General features: G+C 44.5%; 1 protein-coding gene across 20 annotated transcripts in view; it reads right to left on the reverse strand.

Annotated features, from left to right (window-relative positions):
* Positions 1–21,316, reverse strand: part of Magi1 (membrane associated guanylate kinase, WW and PDZ domain containing 1) — a 629,136-nt gene that overhangs the window by 30,013 nt on the left and 577,807 nt on the right. For 16 of the 20 annotated variants that reach the window (XM_036181540.1, XM_036181545.1, XM_036181542.1 and 13 more), the window contains 2 exons: positions 10,904–10,935; positions 1,390–1,606 (listed from right to left, as the gene is read on the reverse strand). In XM_036181540.1, coding sequence (XP_036037433.1) covers positions 1,390–1,606; positions 10,904–10,935 — 249 coding nt within the window. The remainder of the gene's footprint in view (positions 1–1,389; positions 1,607–10,903; positions 10,936–21,316) is intronic. The other 4 variants (XM_036181547.1, XM_036181537.1, XM_036181538.1 and 1 more) reach the window with 1 other exon arrangement.

Genomic DNA, 21,316 nt, shown 5'->3' on the forward strand with positions numbered 1-21,316 from the left:
TTGATAATGGATGCTTAACTTTGTAGTTAATATTTGCTGCATTTGTAGATTTCCTTCAGCCTGGCTTCCAAAGGACTTCAGTAGTATCATCCTGGGAGTTGGGGGAGTCCATTTCCAAATTAGCTGGCTTTTGTCAGCATGGTGAGCCTCAGCTGGTACATAGCCTATCTAATGGCCCAGTGTTTTACTCTGATGGTGATGGTACTTCAAGGGACCTCTGACAGCTGATAATCAGCAAGAGACCCTCATGTACCCCTGAATGCTGGGTTTTACGGAAGAGTTTGGTCAACTTTCTTTCGCAGGGCTGCTGGCCTTACTCCCTTCCTGATCCGAGTCATAGAACAAGGGAAGTCTTCCCAAACACCCTTCAGACGGCCAGGTATGCTGAAGAGCCAAGTCAGAGTGGTTGTGGAGAGGAGAAAGAGCTCTTAGCCTCTGTAGTCTCTGAGCTACCAATCTCCACAGCAGTGACATAAGTAGGGTTAGGAACAAAGCACGTTCTAAGTTCTCCCAGTGGCCAGGCAAAACAATGCTGTTTTCTCTCTCAGCGTCTCCCAGGTCATCAATAGAATGTCTTCCCTCCTAACACATTCTACCCCATTCTATGGCTGGGCATACGAACCATATGGCAACTCAGAAAGAAAATGTCAGTGATGGCAAAGACTCCAAAAGAGCCAATAGCATCTGCTAAGCTTGGGGCATTTAGGGCCTTGCACTGGTAAAATCACAAAGACAACTGATGGTGAATGTCCCCAGGAATCACTTCATTAAAAGGAGAAAAGGGAAATAAAGAGGAGATCTTAAGTGTTTAAGATCCGGAAAGTTCTGAAGCCCATCTTTCCCAGTCGATCTTAATAAAACAACACACCTAACTACTGTATAGATAATTAAGCCACAATTGTTCTCTGTGGGTTTTTCTTCTTCTTCTTCTTCATCTTTTTGAGGGAAATGTTTGCAAAGACTGAAGAGGGCAAAATAAAATACCACCAGTAATTTTTAAGAACCACAGGTTCACAGAGAAAGTGCCTGGCCTCCTCTCCTGAACCCACAATCACAATTATACTCTGTTGTGTGTCGTAGCAGCTTCATCAAGCAGGAAGGAGTGCAGAGCGAGCCATGCTCTCCACTCGGGAAAGAATTAAAAGACAGTGGCTCCTACCAAGCACTTCTTTGAACCAGAAAGAAAAGCATCCATTTTGACCCGTGCTTCCTCAAGCTGGAGACATCATCTAGCCTATGCAGACAACCGGGAGATTCTACCCGTTCTAGGAAGCTGTGGCTTCCCATCCTCTTTACCTTTATCCACTGGATACCCCAGGCCTCTTTCATTAAGAGGAGGCTAGCGCACTGGAAAGGGCCTGGGAGAGCAGGAACCCAGGTTTTACTCACGTCGGTTTTCATACATGCTCCTGGACTGGGCCCAGATTTTAAAAGGATCTGGTTTTTTCTGCCCAGAGCTGTCGGTCTGATCTGGAGCAGGGGCGTCTGCGGGTGGGTACTCGGGGAGCACCTGTGTGCTGTGACTCGGGGATGCCGTGTGCAGGCTCCGGTGGCTGGAGACACTGTGCTGGGAGCTGTTCTGGCTGTCTTTCCTCTCCAGTGGCTGCTGTAAGAAAGCAAGTGAGAGAGCCAAGGAAGGAAGGTGACTGTTGTTTCTCCAATGGGCACCTCTCCCCAGCCTGCCTTTGCTCAGCAGCACTTCTGCACACACACACACACACACACACACACACACACACACACACTTAAAATGACACTCTGGCTTCTCCAGCAAGTGCTGAAAGCAGATAAATCCTTAGATGATTGGCAGTAAGACAGAGGGGCGGACTAGACAGAGACATAACCATACCCATGCTGCTCTCTGGGCTGTAGTAGGAAACAAATCTGATTTTCATTGTAAGCTCTTGGGAAGATACACTGGGTTTATTTATTGTAAGATGCATCTATCCCAGCACCCTCAGTTCTTGACAAAAACATGTGACTCAAAATATCCTAAGTGTTTTAGATGTAAGTCTGTAATATCTATAAGCAATACAATCAGGGCTAAAAATGCTACGTGGGGCTCCATATGCTGTTATCTCTTAATAATAAAATGCCTGCTCCGCTCTACAGGTTTCCACCAGCCCTATTCCAGCAGGAACTGTGGCAGAGCATTAGGAAGTCACACCTGGCAGCACAGTGCTCTGGTACTCACTGCAGAGAACCAGAGCTTCTATAATTTTTAGTTAGTCAATTCTAAAAGCAGTGCTTTCTACCTCTTGAATTACGGAGACTACCATGAAGTAAAAAAACGAAGAGCAAACTTGAAGTTTGTGTATGTGTTGCTCTGCAGGGTCAGCCTTCCCAGTCTGGTAACTTGTCCAAAGTTTAAGTACTTTTCAATGGGGGACTTCATCGACTCCAAAGGCAGTCAAGTTCCTGATCACTGAAACCAGCCCAGCACAGACTTACACTGCATGAAAGATTCTCAGAAGTGACAGAGACCACAAGCAAAAACCCTGTAAGGGTTTCACCCTGCAAATGCAATGCTGGAGTTCTCCTCTGCAAAAGTTACCATGTTATTTAACTGCTGGTCGGGGGCGTCTCCATCCTCTATTCAGAGTTGTTTTTAAAGAGCTTTGTAAGATCCCGACTGTGTGTGTTCTGGTCCCCTGGAGCTCTGTCACCAGCGGCTATCATCAATCCTCCCTGCTCTCCCCTCATTGCCACTCCTTGTTGGAAATGACCATGGTCCTTTCCCTTTTTTGTCCTTGTTTGGAAATCAGTAGATGAAGAGAGTCCAAAAAGAACAGATTTTCTTTGTACCTTTTGCCTGTGTATGTTCATGTGTGGGGACATGTGCATTCATATAAACACACACACACACACACACACACACACACACACACACACACACACACGGAATGCAGAAGGCAACCTACCACTTTTTGTTTGAGACAGAGTCTCTTGACTCTTGAGTTCACCAAGTAAGCGAGTTAGCCAGAGAGCACCTGAGAACCTTGTCTCCACCTCCCATTTCCCCTTTCTGGAATAACAAGCATGTGCTGCTATGCCTGGTGTTGTCTGTGGGTTCTGAGAATATAACCTAGGTTTTCATATTTGCATGGCAAGCACTTTATTGACGGCTATCTTCAACTTCTAGGCTGAATTGAGGTTTGGAAACTATAGGTTTTGGAAAAGATCCATAGGCTATTAGAACTCTGAGAGGCTTAGCTCACTCACATGCAAAGGGATGGCACACACTAACAAAGACACCAAGGAAAGCACAGGGCAAACACACCACCACTTCACCCTTCCTCTCTTCAGATGTTAGGTCAGTGCTAGATAGACTAGCATTTCCGGGACTTGAAATAGACACTCCGCTACCTTTTAAGGTCCTTCCCTACACTGACATCAGCTCTCGTGGCCTCATATCATGCCCTGAAAAGCAATACCTATCCTGACCCTTCGTTGGGCGACAGCACGCTGAAGATGTTGAGGGTCTCTTTGGAACGCACACATCTCATCTGTGTCTCTCTTAAAAGCTCTCAATCACGAAACTTACACAGCATCGGCCCATTGGTGTGAACATACGGCACAATATTTAGATAAAAATGATACTATAGGTAGCTTCCTCTTTTAAGTGCTGCATATATATATATATATATATGCATATATATATATTAACAACAGGTAACATCTTACAATAAGAGAATTAAAGGCTATTTCCATCTTGAAGTGAACTTTGGTAAACAGAATTAATATGGACTCTGACTTTTATGCTGTTAAGGGGATATTCTAAATATAAAACCAAATCACTCCATACAGGAGCTGAGTTTGCCTGGAGAATCACACACTCCCCTTCAAATGCTAACCCTATTTTTCTTCCTTAAAGAGTGGCAGATGCCTGGTTGTGGAATAAGCACCAAAACACTGAGTTCATTTCACAGCTGAAATAAGTCTCTATTCCTGCATGTGTCAGTCTCCATTTGAGGTCGCTTAACACCCGCACCCTCTAGGCCTGTATGCCACAGTATACCTGGAAGAACATTCATAGGTAGCTGTTTCGGGGGGTGCTTGGCAGTGTGTGCCCTACTGACTTCTTGGGTCCCTGTCCCTGAAAACCAAACTTTAACCTCTTACACTAGATCACTTTTCCTCCCTGTCCCACTGAGAGTCTGGAGACAGTGTTGGGCATTTCTGCTGTATAACGTGCCCATTGGTTTTGTGTCCAGTGAGTGGCACCCACATGGCCAAGGGTTTGAGCACAGGGTCCCCAGCTGGTGGTGTTGTTGGAAGGTGTGGAGCCTTTGGGACATGTGGCCCAGCTACCAGAAGCAGGTATCCTGGTATGGCCCTTGAAGATGACAACACCCTTCTGGGTCTAGCCTGACCTTTCTGCTTCTTGTCAGTCACCATAATGTGGTCAGCCACTTCTGCCCCTGCTGACAGAGATTAAGCCAATCCTGCAGCCATGCCTCTTCACCCTGATTGAGAGACACCCCGAGCTCAGGAGCCAAAATAAACTGTTTTCCTTTAAGCTGCTTATGTCAAGAATTTTCTCACCCCAATGAGAAGAGTCATGCATACACCATTATACATGTTGCTCAAATGGGTTTCTAAGGCCCTAGGATGTTTATCTTAGTGTAACAACTAAGGACACCAAAGATCCAGCCTCAGGTTTAACTGGAGTTGCTTGGCCATAAAGGGACTATGCAGATGAAGTCTCTTGAAAACTCTTGAGTCACTTTTCAAATTATAACAGCCTTTCTCACCTAGCCATAAAGGCTCATTTAAGTCTGATTTAAAACAAACTGATAGGCACACTTGGATGAAGAAACAAAACTGCATCTCTGTCAAACTGGGCCTCTTAGTTCCTTTAATATCATCTAATGTTGCCTCTCAGTCAGAAAATACTAACAAAGGGGTATCCAAAAATTTTGAGAATGTGTTCCAAAATCTATACTCCAGAGCCGACACTCACTAGCTTAACCTGATGCCAAACTAAAAGGCTACGGCCCAGTAATCTGGAAGCTTTCTGGATTTTCACCTTGCTAAGTGTTAGCCCTGTTCTATGTTCATTTTTAAAACTGACCACCTCTCTTCAATTTAAAGATTTCATTCTATCATGCGAATCTTAGGGTTTGGGAGTTGTGCTCTGTGTATATGTGTGCAAACATTTCAAAATATGTTTTTCATTTTCTGTGACATCCTTTATTAGAGCCCAAAAACTGGTCAAGGGAAAAGCAGTATTTACAGGGCTCTCAAATTAAAGTAATTTGGCGTGTGTGTGTGTGTGTGTGTGTGTGTGTGTGTGTGTGTGTGTGTGTGTGTGTGTGTTTAAAGAAAGTTTTACTATGTAGCTCAGGCTAAATAAACTCAAACTCTCGATTTTCCTGCCCCTGCCTCTGGAGTGCTAGGGTTCTATGTGCGTGCTACCTTCAATTCCTTTCCCTAAGTGAGACACTGGCTCTAAGACAAGGAGCCATAAGGCTGTATCTTTAGCCCTGTTAAGAAAGGGAAGCCTGTGCAGGCAGCCCACGGATGGAGAGAAACACCTAACACACTAACAACAGGATACCAGTCAAGGCCTGCCTACAGCAACCACCTGCAACCTATTTATTCAACTCCATCAACAAATACAAATGGATAATTTATACTGTGCCAGACACTAAGAAACACAACAGATAATTAAAATGATGTTACCTAACTGCCTGGAATTTATACTCAAGTATGAATGTATGTGTGTAGATGGATATGAAATGAATCAGACATTCAGAATATATTTTAAAATGATGCACCACAATGTCCTTTGGATAGCTGGTTTAAGGATGGGCGTATAGAAGAGTATTTTGGCAATGGACCCAGCATATGCTAAGTCCTAACATAGAAATGAGCTTGGACAGCCTGCAGTTTGCAGAATGAATGGCTAGCTTGGCACTGTGGGGGGTGGGGGGCTGGACGTGAACTTGGAAGGTAAATCAGGCAAGCGCCTTACGTGACACTGTGAGGAGGAGGCTTCCTTTCTAGCTCTGGGGGAAGAATCTACTGACACTGAAACGCAAATGAACCAGGAGTTAAGTGATGGAGAGAAATGACAGGAAGCAGAGAGGCCAGGCTGAGGTTCCTGGTTGCTCTGCACCTCAGGTAGCCTCCCGTGGGGCAGGGGTGTGATGAGGAAGAGACACTGCTGATAGGTCCAGTGGGAGACAGGAGGAAGAAGAAAATACCTTAGAAGCAAAGAACTCACCCCCCCCCCCCCCGCCCCGCAACACCACCTTAGAAACAATGCATTCACCCCAACAACACTCCTGCTTGAGCTAATGAGTGGGAAGCCACATACCCAGACAGAAATCACCAATCCTAACTACTGTCACTAGGCTGATATTTTTTAACTAAGAATTTCATGTCTGAGTCTCAAATCTCTGCCAACTTGGAAGAAGAAATGGGCTTAATTTTAAATCTTCTTAAGAGTCCTTGGCCATGAACTTGTATCACAAAACCTTTTAGAATGGAATTGTACCTATCTCCCTAAAATGAATGATTCTCATCCTACTTACTGTCAGGTCGGGAAAATTGGGAAGGCACGATGGTTTTTATAAATGGAAACGGGGAAAAATTTATCTCATCAGTATTTCACAGAATGATGTAGAAATGGAGGTTCTTATAAAGTGAACTGAAAATATTTGCTCAGAAGAGCAAATGAACACAGACAGTACTTAGGAGCTTAGATGATGAGAAGAATTCATGTGGCTTAAAAATGACAAATTGATCCACTTTAAAGCCAAATTATTTACAGTTGATGTATCTGCCAAGACCCAAGGCCACTGCAGTGGTTTTCACGGACAATAGGAGCAGATCCAAGTGCTGCTGAGGTATGAGGCCAAGGACATTAGAAGTGAGAAAATCAGACACCAGGTCTAGTCCAAAGCATAGGCTGCTCTTTACTTTTGCCTTTTCCTGTATCTCTTATCCGCTTCCACATCAAATTTCTTCTCAAAGACAGGAGAAGGGAATTAAGGGAGAAGAGCAGGAGAACACTGGTTGGATATAAAAATGAAATCTGAGTCACATAAGCTGTAAGAAATTTAGCAAAATGGAAAGTCAATGCTTCTAAGGGCTCCAATAGGCTGTTCACTGAGGTGGGACAATTTGATTGACAATTTGAAGTCAGTGTATTCCTTCCCTCATCTACCATTCTCACGGCTTTTCCTTGTGGTCTGAAGAAGCTTTGATGAGATCTACATGGTAGCTTTGGAACTGTGAAGACTAGGAGTGCAGTGTGAGAGGTAGTGTACATCACAGGGAGCGACTCAGGTAGGAGTCACCTACCAGGTCTTGTGTCTCCCCAGTGCATACATCATCATCTAAGGCCCCTGCAAGGTCTTGTGTCTCCCAGTGCATACATCATCATCTAGGAGGTCTTGTGTCTCCTAAAAGCATACATCACATAAGAGATCTTGTATCCCCCTCACATGTCTTAATGGCTAGTTCTAGAAATTTCATTCAGCATCTCTTGCAGGTAAAAGGGATGGAAGTGAAACTTCCTATTGCTGTCTTGAAGACACCATCTTGTCATTGTTTGTAAAACTTTGGGTGTTCCCAGCCTGCCAGAGAACTCCAAGTAATTTCACAGTTCAGCACAGTTCCTTATTCTACCTTGGGTCTGGGCTTCGGAAGACTATTCCATGTAGGTCACTGGAACTGACAGCAGGATGACTAGAGTAATATGCACACTTGGTCCTCCTTCATCCACTTTCAATATGTATGCCCCCAGACTTTAATCCCCAGGTGGAGAGTGTCTATTTCTATAGACAGGTCTCTATTTCTCTCCCCAGCTGCTGGGAGTCAGGGATATCTTCTGTCTTAGTTTCTGGATACCTGCATTATTGTAGCATCTGAAGACAGTTAGTAAACATTTGTATTTCCAATGTCTCATTTCAAGTTCCATCTTAGTAGTCCTTACTACTAATTTGCTGAAAGAAAAGCTGGATAATGCTTGAGTAAGTAGAGGATAAATGTATGGATGGACAAAGGAACAGAAGATTGGTGACAAGGCAGAGCCATGGATGGATTAGCAAAGGGAGGATGGGGAAGGTGGGATGTGACCCAGCAGGAACACAGGTGCATCTGCCTTACAATTTGTTTGAGTGTGCAATTCAGAATTTAAAGGCCCCACATAAGATCTCTGTGTGTGTGATATAAACTGACAGTTCAAATTAAGTTTCTAGTCAGAATAATTAAGTTGGGCCACAACTTAAGTTTTCCAGAGACACCTAAAATCCCACAGCAAATGTGTCTTATTTTTTACTGCCATGTGGTAGAAAAATCTGTGACGTAGAAATCCAGGTATTAAATTAATCAGACAGTATTAAGATACCACCATTATCCCGTAAGAGTATACAAAAACCCACAACCTTACCATTTGAACTAAATCTAGCAAGTTAAATTCTTATTAAGAGTAAGCTATAGGGACAACCCAGGAGGAGGAACAACATTAAAATGCTAAGCCCTTCCGCTCTAATAAAATCTCAACTGCCTAATTATTGAAAACATTAAAGAAGAAAGAAAAAGTATGGCAACACAGAGACCTTGTCCATCATCAGAGGAAGCCGAGCGTGTCAGAACCTCAGGGGTGCAGTGGGAGAGACAAGCAAGCAATAGTGAGGACCCGGTTTAGATACTAAACCACTGAGCTGGGGTGGAATCTGTATGGATCACAACCCAGGCACAACTGCTGCACTTCTAATTCTGCAGCCTGCAGAAGTGGCACTAGCTGCCATCACCTGAGTGGTTCAACCAGCACCTGGACACCCATGGTCCCTGTGGATTCCCTCCAACCCTGCTGAAAGCATCTCACCATCATCTGTCCCATTGGCAGGACATCATCCACATTCAACCCACGGAAAGGGAAACAGCTTTCCATCCACCTGTACAAGCCCCCACTGCTCACAGATGCTTGCAATGCTCTCTTGCCAACAGCAGCCCTTGGCTGATAATCCCCTAATCATGTGCAGTAGCTGCCGGAGTGCCAGCATGCCATGCAAGCTGCCATCCCTGTCCTGAAGCAGGACCTGGGTGAGGACAAGCTCCAAGCTCTTGGGTCCAGCAGCACCCACCCTCCTAGCTTGTGGTAATTAGAAGCCCCGCAGACTGTGGGCAAAGCAGTTAAGCGAGCTTTTTTTCCTAGGAATGCAACCTAAGTAATTGGCTTGTTGCTCACTAATGACATGGCAACTACAAAAATAAGCTACTAGAGCATTCTCTTAACTGATTTCAAGAACATGGGCTCTGTACATGCTTGATACTACTAGGTGTCCGCCAGGTAATTCTGAAATACTTCAGGGAAGATGATATACAAATATTACAAAAACCTCTCCTGCACAGGTGCGAACAGCAGCGGACACCCCTGATACCTGAAATCATGTTATTAGTGCAAAGTGGTGGTTCCCAGTCAAGATTCCACAGCATGTGGGGTGTGTGAAACAGGTCCATGCATCAGCACAGCATGGTCATAGAAGGCTCACACTAACTCAAGCTCGGGAGACACATCTTCCAGCTGCATTTGATTTGTCTGAAGGCTGAATGGGTTTCTGACTATGACCCAGGGATGGCGATAAACACATGCGCACATGCAGACACTTTGGCATCTCTGTGGTTTTACTGTGGGCACCAAGCAGCACTCTTCTGCCTGGACATTAACACAAACTGACATGGGAAGCAGCCCTGAAGTCAGTGTTCCGGTTGCCATGGCCAGCCCTGTGCCATCAGAAGCACATCAATTACTGCACGTTTTTCTCTTTGGGAGAAAAACTAGGGAGTCAGGCTTCCGAAGGCGTAAAGCTCCCCTCGCTCATCTCCTTAATAAACTTCTGCCTGGTGCTGCCATGCTTGGAGACAGGTGTAAAGAATTCAGCTGCAGCGCCAGAAGCTGCAAAGTTTTCAATGTGCCTCCCCCGGATGGCACAAAGCTACAAATTTCCCCGGTCACAAATCTTCTAAGTTACAAGGAAGCCCCTTTTTAATCCTAATATTAATGACCTGGGAAGCTTCTACCACCTCGTTCAATTTCACAGGCATTCAAATCACAGATTTTGAGTTTTTAAGTAGCATTTTAATTTGTTGTTAGTGCCCTGGGGGTAAAGCTCATACGACCAAACAAAACACTATAGCCTCTAGGCTATTAGCCAGCTTGCCAAGTAGGTAATGCATCTTCAGGGAAACCAGATTAGAAAGGACAGCAAAATATTGATTTTTTTTTTTTTTTAAAAGAATCCTATACCTGCAGCATAATGCTGCTAAAGCTAGCAAACAACAAAGGATATTTCCCCTGCAAGGAAATGTCTTATTCTCAGTGCCGGGCCATGAACACTGTTCCACCCGGGCATGGACATACACAGGCATAGCAATTCTCCTCCAAACCCACGGGCTTTAGGTTTTGTGATTAATTCACCATTGAGTGCATAAGGAAGCTCTGAGAGAGCCGGTAGCCATGTGAACCGCTGCCTGCGAACACCAGTTGAGGAGCAGGTGGAGCCTTTTCTCTCTCTCTCTTCCTCCCCCAAAGGAAACAATAGCATTTGTATCAAGTTGAAACAGCTCAGTAACTCGCCCATTCAAAGGAGTTGCGAGCATTTGTGTAGGGAAGCCAAACTGCATTGTTTCAATCCTCAAAGCTTTTGCATGCTGCTTACACATCTCTACATAGTTAAAAGACAAACGCAAATACCATCTGTATCAAACATTTCCCCAGAACTTAATTAAATGAGCCTGTGCTCCTGGCTCCTGCATCCACTCTAAAACACATTTAGTGAGGTGAAACCAGGCAGGGAACCCTCCGAACCTTCCGTCCGCTGGGGTCCCCCCATCCCCCCGCTCCCCTTCCTCCCCCTCCCCAAACACCAAGTAAATGACAAGTCCTTACCGACTTCGGACTCTTCTTGGGAACTGGTAGCCCTAGGGAAAAAAAAAATGCAACAAGGAGAGGGGGGAGGAGACATCATTAGCATATAAATGTTACCTTTTCTTAAAGAACAATCCCCAGGTGTTTCATGGCCACCTAGTCATCTGCAGAGTTCTGTCAGGTTCCTCCCCAGCATCGGAGTTACCAGGCTGTTCATATCGAATCAAAGCTGAGGGAGGAGGAGAGCGAGAGGCAGGAGATCTATCTGCATTAGCTATGCTGACTTGTGCTGCAGCAGCCTGGAGGCTGGGAAAAGAAATTCACAGACCTCAGCGGCCTGGGAGATTGAACACTTGGACAGAATCTCAAATGCTCTTCTGGACTAAGAGAGACTTAACTTACAATTAAGTTCAGGATATTCCCTTTCCTTACGATCCACTTGTCAACGGAAATGGACCAATCAGGGCAGAGAAAGGGGTATATATTTAGTTTTAAAGGACAGCATGGTTAAATTTATATCCCCCCCCCCTCCTGTCTTTTTATTCCCCTATGTATTTCAGGCAAAGAAATGCCTCCTTTAGCTTGGATGAGCTCAGCCTCAACATAAAGCCGACTGTCCTTTCGCCAGCAGAGAAGGATAAAATAGGAGCACAAGTTCAAGTTAGTTTAGGATACCCTCTGGATCATCAGCACACATCTTGAGATCTGTCAGTCATATAAGCAGCTCCCTAACTTGGCTTCTGGAGGAGACTGGGGCTTGGACTGGGCTCTGGAGAGGTAAGCATGCCATTTGGAAGGAAGGAGGAAAATTTCACAAAGCCGAGAGAAAAAGCTAGTAAGGGAGAAAGAGATCGGCAAAGGAGACAAAGGTGGTGGCTGAACCTGGTGGGCTGTCCGCAGACCCTGTCCTTAGTGGGAGGGCCGGCGCAGGAGGGAGCCAGTGATCTCATCACTTCTAGGAAAATGAGCAGCCATCAGAGGCAGGCTTATGGGGACTCTGTCACCAAACAAGCATGGGGAAGGGAGGTGAGAAAGGAAAACAAGTACAAGCTGGTGTCAGAAAAGTAATCACTTCCCCAACTGCCACCTCTTTTTCTTTTTCTTGTTGGAGCAGGAGTTAGACCACAAGCTGCAGATCCCATCTGCACTGATGCCAAAGATACATTTGGGATGTGATGATTCTGCACAGACATTCAGCTTGGCTCCGAGAAGTGATTCTGATGCAGCCTACTGAATTTCAAGTCTTTGGGAAGTCACTTGTCAGATGGGAAGCCATGCTAACCCGGCAAGAATAACAGGAAGCAGTGGAAGTGGGTAGGAAGGAGGATCCCACTCAGATGCGCAATGCTAATGTACACACAACCAGGGAGGCCTGGCAAGAGTCACTGCTCCTCAGAGAAGTTAGGGGCACTCTCTGGCAAGGCTTCTCACATGACAAAAATGAGGTTACCATGGTCTGACAGAGTAGGTCTCAGATATCAAAATGTAACACTTCATTTAAAAAAATGCACAATCCCAGCACCCTCTACCCACCTCAGGGGAGCAGAAACCTGCAGTGTTAACAAAATCTCACAAGGTAAGAGTCGGTCAGGAACATATTTAAAGAAATTATGAGGGCTGGAGAGATGGCTCAGAGGTTAAGAGCACTGCTTGCTCTTCCAAAGGTCTTGAGTTCAATTCCCAGCAACCACATGGTGGCTCACAACCATCTGTAACGAAATAGGTTCCCTCTTCTGCCTTGCAGGGATATGTGCAGACAGAGCACTGTATACATAATAAATAAATAAATACATTAAAAAAAAAGAAAATATGAAAGAGCAGAAAGAGTGTTACTGTTTCAAGTGAGGCAAAGGCAGGCAGGTCACTTTGAGTCTTTTGCAGCTTAGTTTCTGCACTAATAAGTGGAAATCACAAGGCCCATTTTTTAAGATTGTTAAGGTAATTAAATAACACAAAATTTCTGACAGCCTCTCTCCTGTCCTGGTCCTATTCCAACATCATGTTCTTTTACCTTCCTTGGCTGACTGACACCATCTACGAAAAAAATGATTAGGATTAGCCAATTTCAATCAGGGAAAAATCATTTTGCTGAGTTAATTAACACATAAAAAGATTTAGGGGAGGATTTACTTACAGATTTCAGACTGGACTGAATAATTTTTATATGACTTTAATTTAAAAAAATCAGGTGCTTTTATTGGCCAATAGGCTGTCCATAAGGAATCTTTATCAAATCATATTACTGAATCACTGCATACATTTCAAAACTATATACTATTACATGGGTAGGTTCACATTTTCTCCTAATTCTTACATACTTAATTGGAATAAGCCAAGTTTCACGACAGTTAGTTTTTTATAAAATTTAATTGATCAGTATTCATTGGCTCTCCACAAAACTTCTTATAGAGTCTCCAACTGGTTCTGTAAGACTTTGGTCTGGGTAGTCACCAACTGTCTCTTAAGATTGCCATTTGTAAGGTAATGTATGTTTCATTCTTTGCCACAGAGGAACAATACCAGATTCCCTATGGTGCACCCAGAAAGACACAACATTCTTATACATCGGCAAACTGGAAACCACCAGAACTTCTAAATAACTTGTGGGGTAATCCACCCACAAAGCACTCCATATGCTTGAAGGAATGAGCTCTCCCTTCAGTAACAATGCAGAGATCACCTCCAAAACACAAACTCAGTGTGAAGAGCATGGAGAAGGGTAGGTATAACAGGAGGGAGGCAGTAAAAACAGACACACAGTTTTGCCTTCTGTGAATGTCCCCAAACTGACATACTGGACATTATTCATCATTACTGACCTCACTGAGGTGAAAAGATAGCAAGTTTAAAATAAAAATTGGATAATAGCCTTTCTACTATTAACAATAAAATATCAACCAGCATGAAAGAAATTGGTGTAACCAATTAATGCATGTTTGCATGTTTCCTCTAGGAAGTTGCCCATATGATGTTCCAGAAGGTCCCAGCTAACCTAAAAAATCCACCCCCCCCCCCACAGGATTTCTCTGTGTGGCCCTTGCTGTTTTGGAACTAGCTCTATAGACCAGGCTGGCCTCGAACTCACAGTTCTGTAGACCAGTGCTGGGATTAAAAGCATGGGCCACCATGCCTGGCCCCACAAATTGTATTTTACAACAAATAAGAACACCTCTTTGTAAGAAGGCCTTTGTTTTTCTCTGCCAGTGAGTTGCTGAAACCTTCATTTTAAAAACCACACCCTTTGACAGAAGCCCAAAGTAGGTTATGACCACAAATTAATATTTAAATAGTCAAAATCAAGACATTCCACTTGACTGCTTTAAAGTGTGTGTGTGTGGGGGGGAACCATAGATTTGTTTTAGGCCCATATGGTCATTAAATCTTAAAATCTAATAAATATGAATGCTGGAACAAACTTCCTTATTACAATTTATAATTTATTTTAGCAAAAAGGATTCAGAAGGATTGAAAGCAGCTGGGAAAAGCCCTAGAACACAGTCAAAGGGTCACATTTGGGAACACATTCTCTAAACCCTAGAAATCATGTCACACAGCTCTTCCCCAGAAAGAGGAAACTGCAGAACACCCTGAGCTGGGTAGACTCCTTCTCCATGGCAGAGCCCTGGTTTGCTTAGGCAAATTCATTCTTTGTGCATCCTGTGGTGGCAGGAAAGAAGGCCGTGCTCTATAAAGCACACCACATACTGCTTGTGAGGCATCTGGGCACAAGCAGCACCTGTCTTGGTGGGCTCAAATGGTCCACTCAAGGTAAGAAGGTTCCCCAAAGAGGAAAGCATTGATGGATGGCACCATCTGCTCTTAGCACCCTACAGCAGCAAATGCTACTTCTAAGAGAATCCAGAAAACTTTTACAGGGAGGCATATGCTCAAGGTGTGAGCCTAGGTGTGATACATGCAGTGAGAAAAGCCTGGGACCTGGATTTCTACACTTCCCAGCAGAGAAAACAAAAGGCAACCGATCTAGTGAACGGGACATGACCATTAACGCTGTGAAGGGAGTGCTCTCTCCCTCATTAAATACCAAAGCCAAAACTTTGCTCCTGGACTCACTCTCACATTACTAAGTGGAAGAATGATATTCCTGAAGAAGTGTTTTAATGGCTGGGCACAAATAACTTACAGGAAAAAGTAACACTATACAAGCATCTGGGAAGCAAGGAAGTCATACACAGAAACATCACGTTCTTTGGCTCATGGGATTCAGGTGCCTTTGCTACTATGTATGTTGTTATCCCCTGCAACAAGGAAAGCTTTATTTGTGATCGTACATATACACACAGATACTACAATAAACACGAATCTGCACCGCATTTTAAAGTAAGACACATTTGAGAACCATTGCTAGGGTTCTCACTGACTTCTGCATCTCATAAGCGTCGCTTCTTTCCCTGCAAATGAGCGCAGACACATCACTTTCCCCTTCTGGTAAGAGGATGGAACCCAGGGTCCCATGTATACCAGGCCAGTGCTATACCAGCTGAGCTGTGTCATCAGCCCTTGGTTTTGCTCTCTTTTTATTTTTGAGACCAGGTCTTAATATGTATCTCAGGCTGGCTTTGAACTCATGGCCCTCCTGCTTCAACCTCTGAACACTAGAAACATATGGTAGACTATCATGTCAGGCTGATGCATACATAATCTTGTCTAGATAAACATTTGTCCTTGCCCTAATGACAGAATGAAATGGTGAAGAAATAGGAATGCTCAGCTGAGCTATCGGGGAAGCTAAACAGAAATTTCATTTTAGCCCAGCGAGGAGTGAACCTGGAGTTGCCGTGACAGAGGGCTTCTACGGCCCCAGTGTCCTCCAGGATTAAAGGACATGAGGTGTCAGGCAACCCTCCCTGACTGACAGAATGAAGAAAAAAACTGGGCAGAGGGTGTTGAAAGGGTGGATTCTAAAGTCACTGTGACATACGAAGAGGATCTAATGAACAAGAAAAACTCACAGCATCACTGTCTGGCACTTCCTCCACTATTGGCTTCCATCCCCCTTTCACTGGGTCTCTTGATGTGGCCATCCTGCTAAAACACTTGGGTTTCCTTTGAGCAGTCCAACAAACCCTAGTCAACTATTCTGCACACCACTGGACACATCTCCTCTTCTTGGAACTGTCTAGAAGGAAGTCTCTAGACAATGGCTGTGAGGGAGGGAACTGCACTGAAGAACACACCACAACACTAACGTGCACAAGCAAGATGCTGCTCTGTGAAAACTGTTTCTGCTAGTTAACGCATCAGCCTGCTGATGGTGGTGAGCTGCGAGAGAGGGACCACTGGGATAGGACCGGCAGCTGAGAACAAGGCTCCTCCATGCAAGCAGAAACGACAGTCTGAAAACTAGGACGTTTTCAACAAGCCATGAATACCATTCCTTACCAACCAGCTTTCTCGTTTTGTTTGATAGAGAACCTGTGAAAGAGGATGTAATATAACAGATACACGTGAGAATGCTAATTTCTATTGGCCGCCATGCAGATAAAACTGAAATGCTAGGGAGAGCTCAGGCTGGAAGGGATAAGGACAGATTCACTCACAAGTTTCACTGCAGTGCACACAAGCCCTACTATGTGCCACGACTGAAATGACTTAAAGCAGTGAGCAAGGCTGAAGTCCTGATTTCACAGCACTCAGTCCGTGGAGAGCATCAGCAACATGGTAGATAATTCCCATGAGGAGTGAATTACAATGAGAAAGAAGCTGGACCTGGGAGCAGCTACTTTAAACTCTGGGCAACAAAGTAGTCCACTGAAGAGACGGCATCTTAGCTAAGACCCGAATCGTAAGATGGAACCTGGCATGAGATTATTCCTTCATCCAAGATTTACTGAGCTCTGCCATGTGCCTAGCAGAGCATGGCTGGGGAGCTCCAGGAACTTGGGCTATAACCTTTGCCCTGGAGAGGTTCCCAGGCTGTTCACAAACCCAAATAACAGGGTGATGAGCATGAACCCCCACAACAGAAGGCAACCCTATCACATGTAGAACTGAGAAAAGAAAGTGATTCTTTCAGGAAGAAAGGAGCAGAGGGGATGGGCTGGAATCGAAGGACAGTCAGAGTTTGCCCATGGGGCTCGGAGAAGCTGGCAGCTACATGCAATGACTGATGATTGACTGAATAAGGATCATGACTTCTAAAGTTGTTTCAGGCTAAATAAGTATGTCAACATAGACTCAAAGCAAAGCTCGGGCCAGGGTACATTTCCACTGATGCATCTGACAAACACAATACATCACAAAATTAAATCCAGAAAACAAAATGAAAAATTATTCTAGTTTGGACTGTTTGATTTTTTTCCCCCCTCTTTCCTCTAGCCAAAGACCATCATCAACTCTGCAGAGTAATTTTTCAGTGCAAACACAGTGTCAGCTGCCAAGAACACGTGGCCCAGACCCACCAGCCCCAGAAAGATGAAGGCATTCTTCTTTGGGAAGCCTACTAATGGTCACTATGCAATAGCATCACCCTTATAATGCAGAGGGCTGGCTGGACTTCAGGATCTGGAGTAGGAGTTCCCATGCTGTGTCGCCTGGCATCTTGAGAGAAGATTAAGAATATAGTTGTTCAGGTTTTTATAGCTATAGAGAAGTTGGCTTCAATTACACAGTACATATAGCCTAATAAATATGTCCCTAGGAGAAATAAATGGCTTTCGAGGCTGGTGATTGCTAATGGTTACAGAGCCTTTCACCTCTAAGTCAGAAGCCTTGAACTGATACAGATGTGGACAGACTTGGAGCATTAATACCATGGGCTGCTGAAAGACCAAGGTAGGATGGATGGACTACATTCAAGCAATTCCTCAGAAATAAATGGTCACTTGAGAAAAAATATCACTGAAATGTAAGGATGTTCCTACAGTTCATTCAAAAGCATGTGAAGTATGGGCTGGGGCTGTGGCTTAACAGGAGGTGGGCTTGCCTACCATGCCAGAGAGTTGAAAAAAAAAATCAAACAAAACCCTAAACACATATGAAGTATACCTATAACTCGAAGGGTGAAAAGATAGCTTTTCTTCTTATTTCTAATATATGTATATATCTTTAAAAGTGAGACCTGTGTGTAAAAACAACTAGTGAACATAGATGTGTACTGCTCTTTACAAATAGCTCTCTGAGAAAGTCCTAAAAGCTTCCTTACTTTACAGATGAAAAAATTGTCACACTAAGTGTTAAACAACGTGGCCAAGGGCACACGGCCAAGTACATAGCCCAGGAGTCCACACAGCATGCTATTCTGGGGAACAGACCACAATGAAGGGATGAAAACTATAGTTGTCCATGCAGTATAAAATGAATTTATGGAAACGTTTTCATATAGCCTCATGGAGAACGCAGACTTACCATCTGCAAACCACAGGTCAGTTTGTCATGGTATCTCAGACCCATGATCATGATTTAAATTTGGGCAGATGATTCTCTTCTATAGGTGGTGTCTCTACATAGTTAATTTCTTAACGTGCCTCTGAGTTATTACTCTAACTCCCAGCACCTAAATCCTTGCCTGCTGAAAGCTGTGCATACTGAAAGTACAGTTAGAGCTGTCTCTGACTGGGGCAAAGAAGCAAATCTAAAGCTACACAGCTGACCCTAATAGCCGGAAACAGAGTAGTAACAGTAAGAGTTTTATCTGGTTTGCAGCTGAAGCCTGAGAGCACACGACAAGGGATTTCTTTTTAATGGGGCATCGGGAAAAGAAGTAATGAGTCAGAAGTTGGCGGGGGACTGTGGAACCTTGCCTTCATAAAGGGAAAGAAAAAGAAATGTCACTTTAAAAAGTCTGTTCTGTCACGATACAGTACAGGGACAATCCTTTTCCAGGGAATATCCTTGCAAGATGTACTGCTTCAAAGTGGAATCAAGGCAGTTCTTACAGTTCTCTGCATCATGTGGGTTGTGAATATCTGTAATTATACTGTTCAGGGGTCTTACTTCACTCTAAAAATATTTCCACCTCTGGGGAACACTCCTGGAATGTCAGACCACCAGCTTCAAATATCAACTGCTACTTGTAAGGCTGTTTCATGACTGGCCTCGCTTATTCTTCCTCTTACCAACAGTTCCCTCACAGAGAAGCTGTTGGGTTGGGTAGACTAGAGGAGTCTGGAAACTCCACAGAAGTCCTTTCAAATTTCAAAGTTTGACTTGAATAGTATAGGGAAGTAGGGAGGGGATTATGAAACAATAGCTCAAAATAGTGCACCGAGAGAAAAACTCAGTAAGAATTCCTCTTCCAAAAACAGGATGCTGCATGTGTCCCTATTTTAAGGTCACTGGCCTCTGAGGGAAAGCTATCACTGTAATTGGTACTGAGGCACTTCTGGGTTGTAAAGTCCACACCAGGCCCCTTTCCTCCAGCCCTGGGGACTTTGGGTCAATTTTTATCACAATTGCTTATTTTTAGTAGTGGAAGTGAGGAATGGGATGAAGAAAGCTATGTAGTAGAATCTTCTGAATTTTATCTTTACAAGACACCCAAATCCAGAAGAAGGATCGGCTTCTAGGGGCAATCTTTATCTCTCCCGCCATGTCTGCCTCCCATCTCCACTGCCATTGTCTTGTCTTTCCGACATGACTACAAAGGCCTCACCGCTGGACCCTCAGCCTCATTGTTCACGCCCTTTGATTTGTCCTGGAGACCGGAGATGGCATTGTGCGGCACAGACCCACTGGTACAGCCCCTTGGCTGCAGCCTCACTTCGGTGAATCTCCCGCTCTTCCCACCAGACCCTCCTTCGTCTGAGCTGCCCTTGGTCCACTTCGGTTCCACTTGAGTCCCCTCGTCTACATGTTCTAGTCTGGCTGCCATTCACTTTTAAACTCTCTGCTTCGACTCCCGGACATCTTCACTGGCTGCCCCCCATCGCGAACAGTCAGCCTGAAGCCCTAGGCATGAACGCCTTCCTTCTTCTCCACACGAAGCCCTCAGAACTGATCCCGGCCACCAGCCAAGAGGAAGTGACCCCTTTTCGTCATAATTGATTTACAAAGTCCAGCTGGTTTCCAGATACCATGACACTCCCTAAAATAACTTTCCCTAAAATAACTTTATTTGCCCATGTCTTTATTTGTAGTCCTTGTTTATTCGATTGTCTTGGGTCTTATCTGTCTACGCCTGGCTTCCAACCCAGAGCTGGACCTCAGGTCAGTAACTATCTTCCCACTGAATCCAAGAGCATGCAGATCTTCAGAAGTAAGCCTGTATTTCAGGGGCTGCAGGAAAAGCCGCTGAGGCACCTGGGAGGGGCAACCTGGCCTTTCATATTTCTCACCCCTCACTGCTGCAGTGCCTAGGTAACAACTCTTGATCCTTGCTCTGCTTCTTGATTTAATGGGAAGCCGCCAGGCTTAGCTCATCTCGGAGCCACCTCACTCTGCACAGAACAAGGTCCTACTGTGCCACCTTGTGTCCTGACTTCCCATGACAACAACACGCTTGCTTCTAAGAGCGCAAAGCCTAGAAGCCCCAGGAAACTCAAGGACTGTTTTCAGGCTGAGATAAGAGACCTTCCCATTTTTGCTTATAAAAACAAAAACAAAAAACCCTTTCATTCCAACAGGAGTTGTAAGGCTCCAACTGGCCCCCTTGCACACACACACAACTGCTAGAGAAGACCAGCAGCTGCTTCTGCAGGCCAAGCCAGCATCTCTGACGCAGTGCTAATAGCCTGACGAGGGTGTCAATTCCTCTTTTCAATTCCTCTTTTGTCACAGTCTATTAAAAAAAAAAATTGTAGGAAGGCAGATTTACAATGTCTTCTGTAAGGATGTGGCAATTTTATTTGACTTATTACAGGACTGCTTAATCACAACTAAGGACTGCCCCCCCAACCTACCCCAAATCAAACTTTAAGAAGCGTTACATTCTTCAGATAGCACAGGCTGTGGTTAATAACAGCAAGATGATCCCCAACTGGAGTCCATGGTACTGCATTATTCAAAGAGTCTGCGAATCAGGCCAAAGAAGCCACTTACGCAGGGGTCAGGCTTTCCAGAGAGCAAAGGACATATCATGTGAAGCCCCATTTGTGTCCTGGGGAGATATTAAATGTCTTCAAAATCCTCTTGATGAAACAGTATCTGAAGTGGTCTAAGTGACTGTGGGAATTACTGAAGGGGGAGAGGGGTGTTTCCTGTCAATTGCTAATGAAAAGAAACCAGTCATTGTAGCTTCAGAAGAGGGGCTTACACTCTGTACACTCTGTTCAGGTTTCAACCAGTCAGGTCTCATTGTGCCAACTGGATTTACTTCTAGGCAAAATACAGCATCAGCCCACACACTCTAACATGCATGCACGCACGCACGCACACACCGGGTCCCACCCCAGGTGAACCTCATTACAAATAACTTTTGTAGGTCAAGTGTATTTAAAATGCAAGAAGGATCCCAGAACTTCGAGGCCATGAAATGGA

This window comes from Onychomys torridus, chromosome 3 (assembly GCF_903995425.1).
Source record: "Onychomys torridus chromosome 3, mOncTor1.1, whole genome shotgun sequence".
In the NCBI taxonomy this organism is placed as follows: Eukaryota; Metazoa; Chordata; class Mammalia; order Rodentia; family Cricetidae; genus Onychomys; species Onychomys torridus.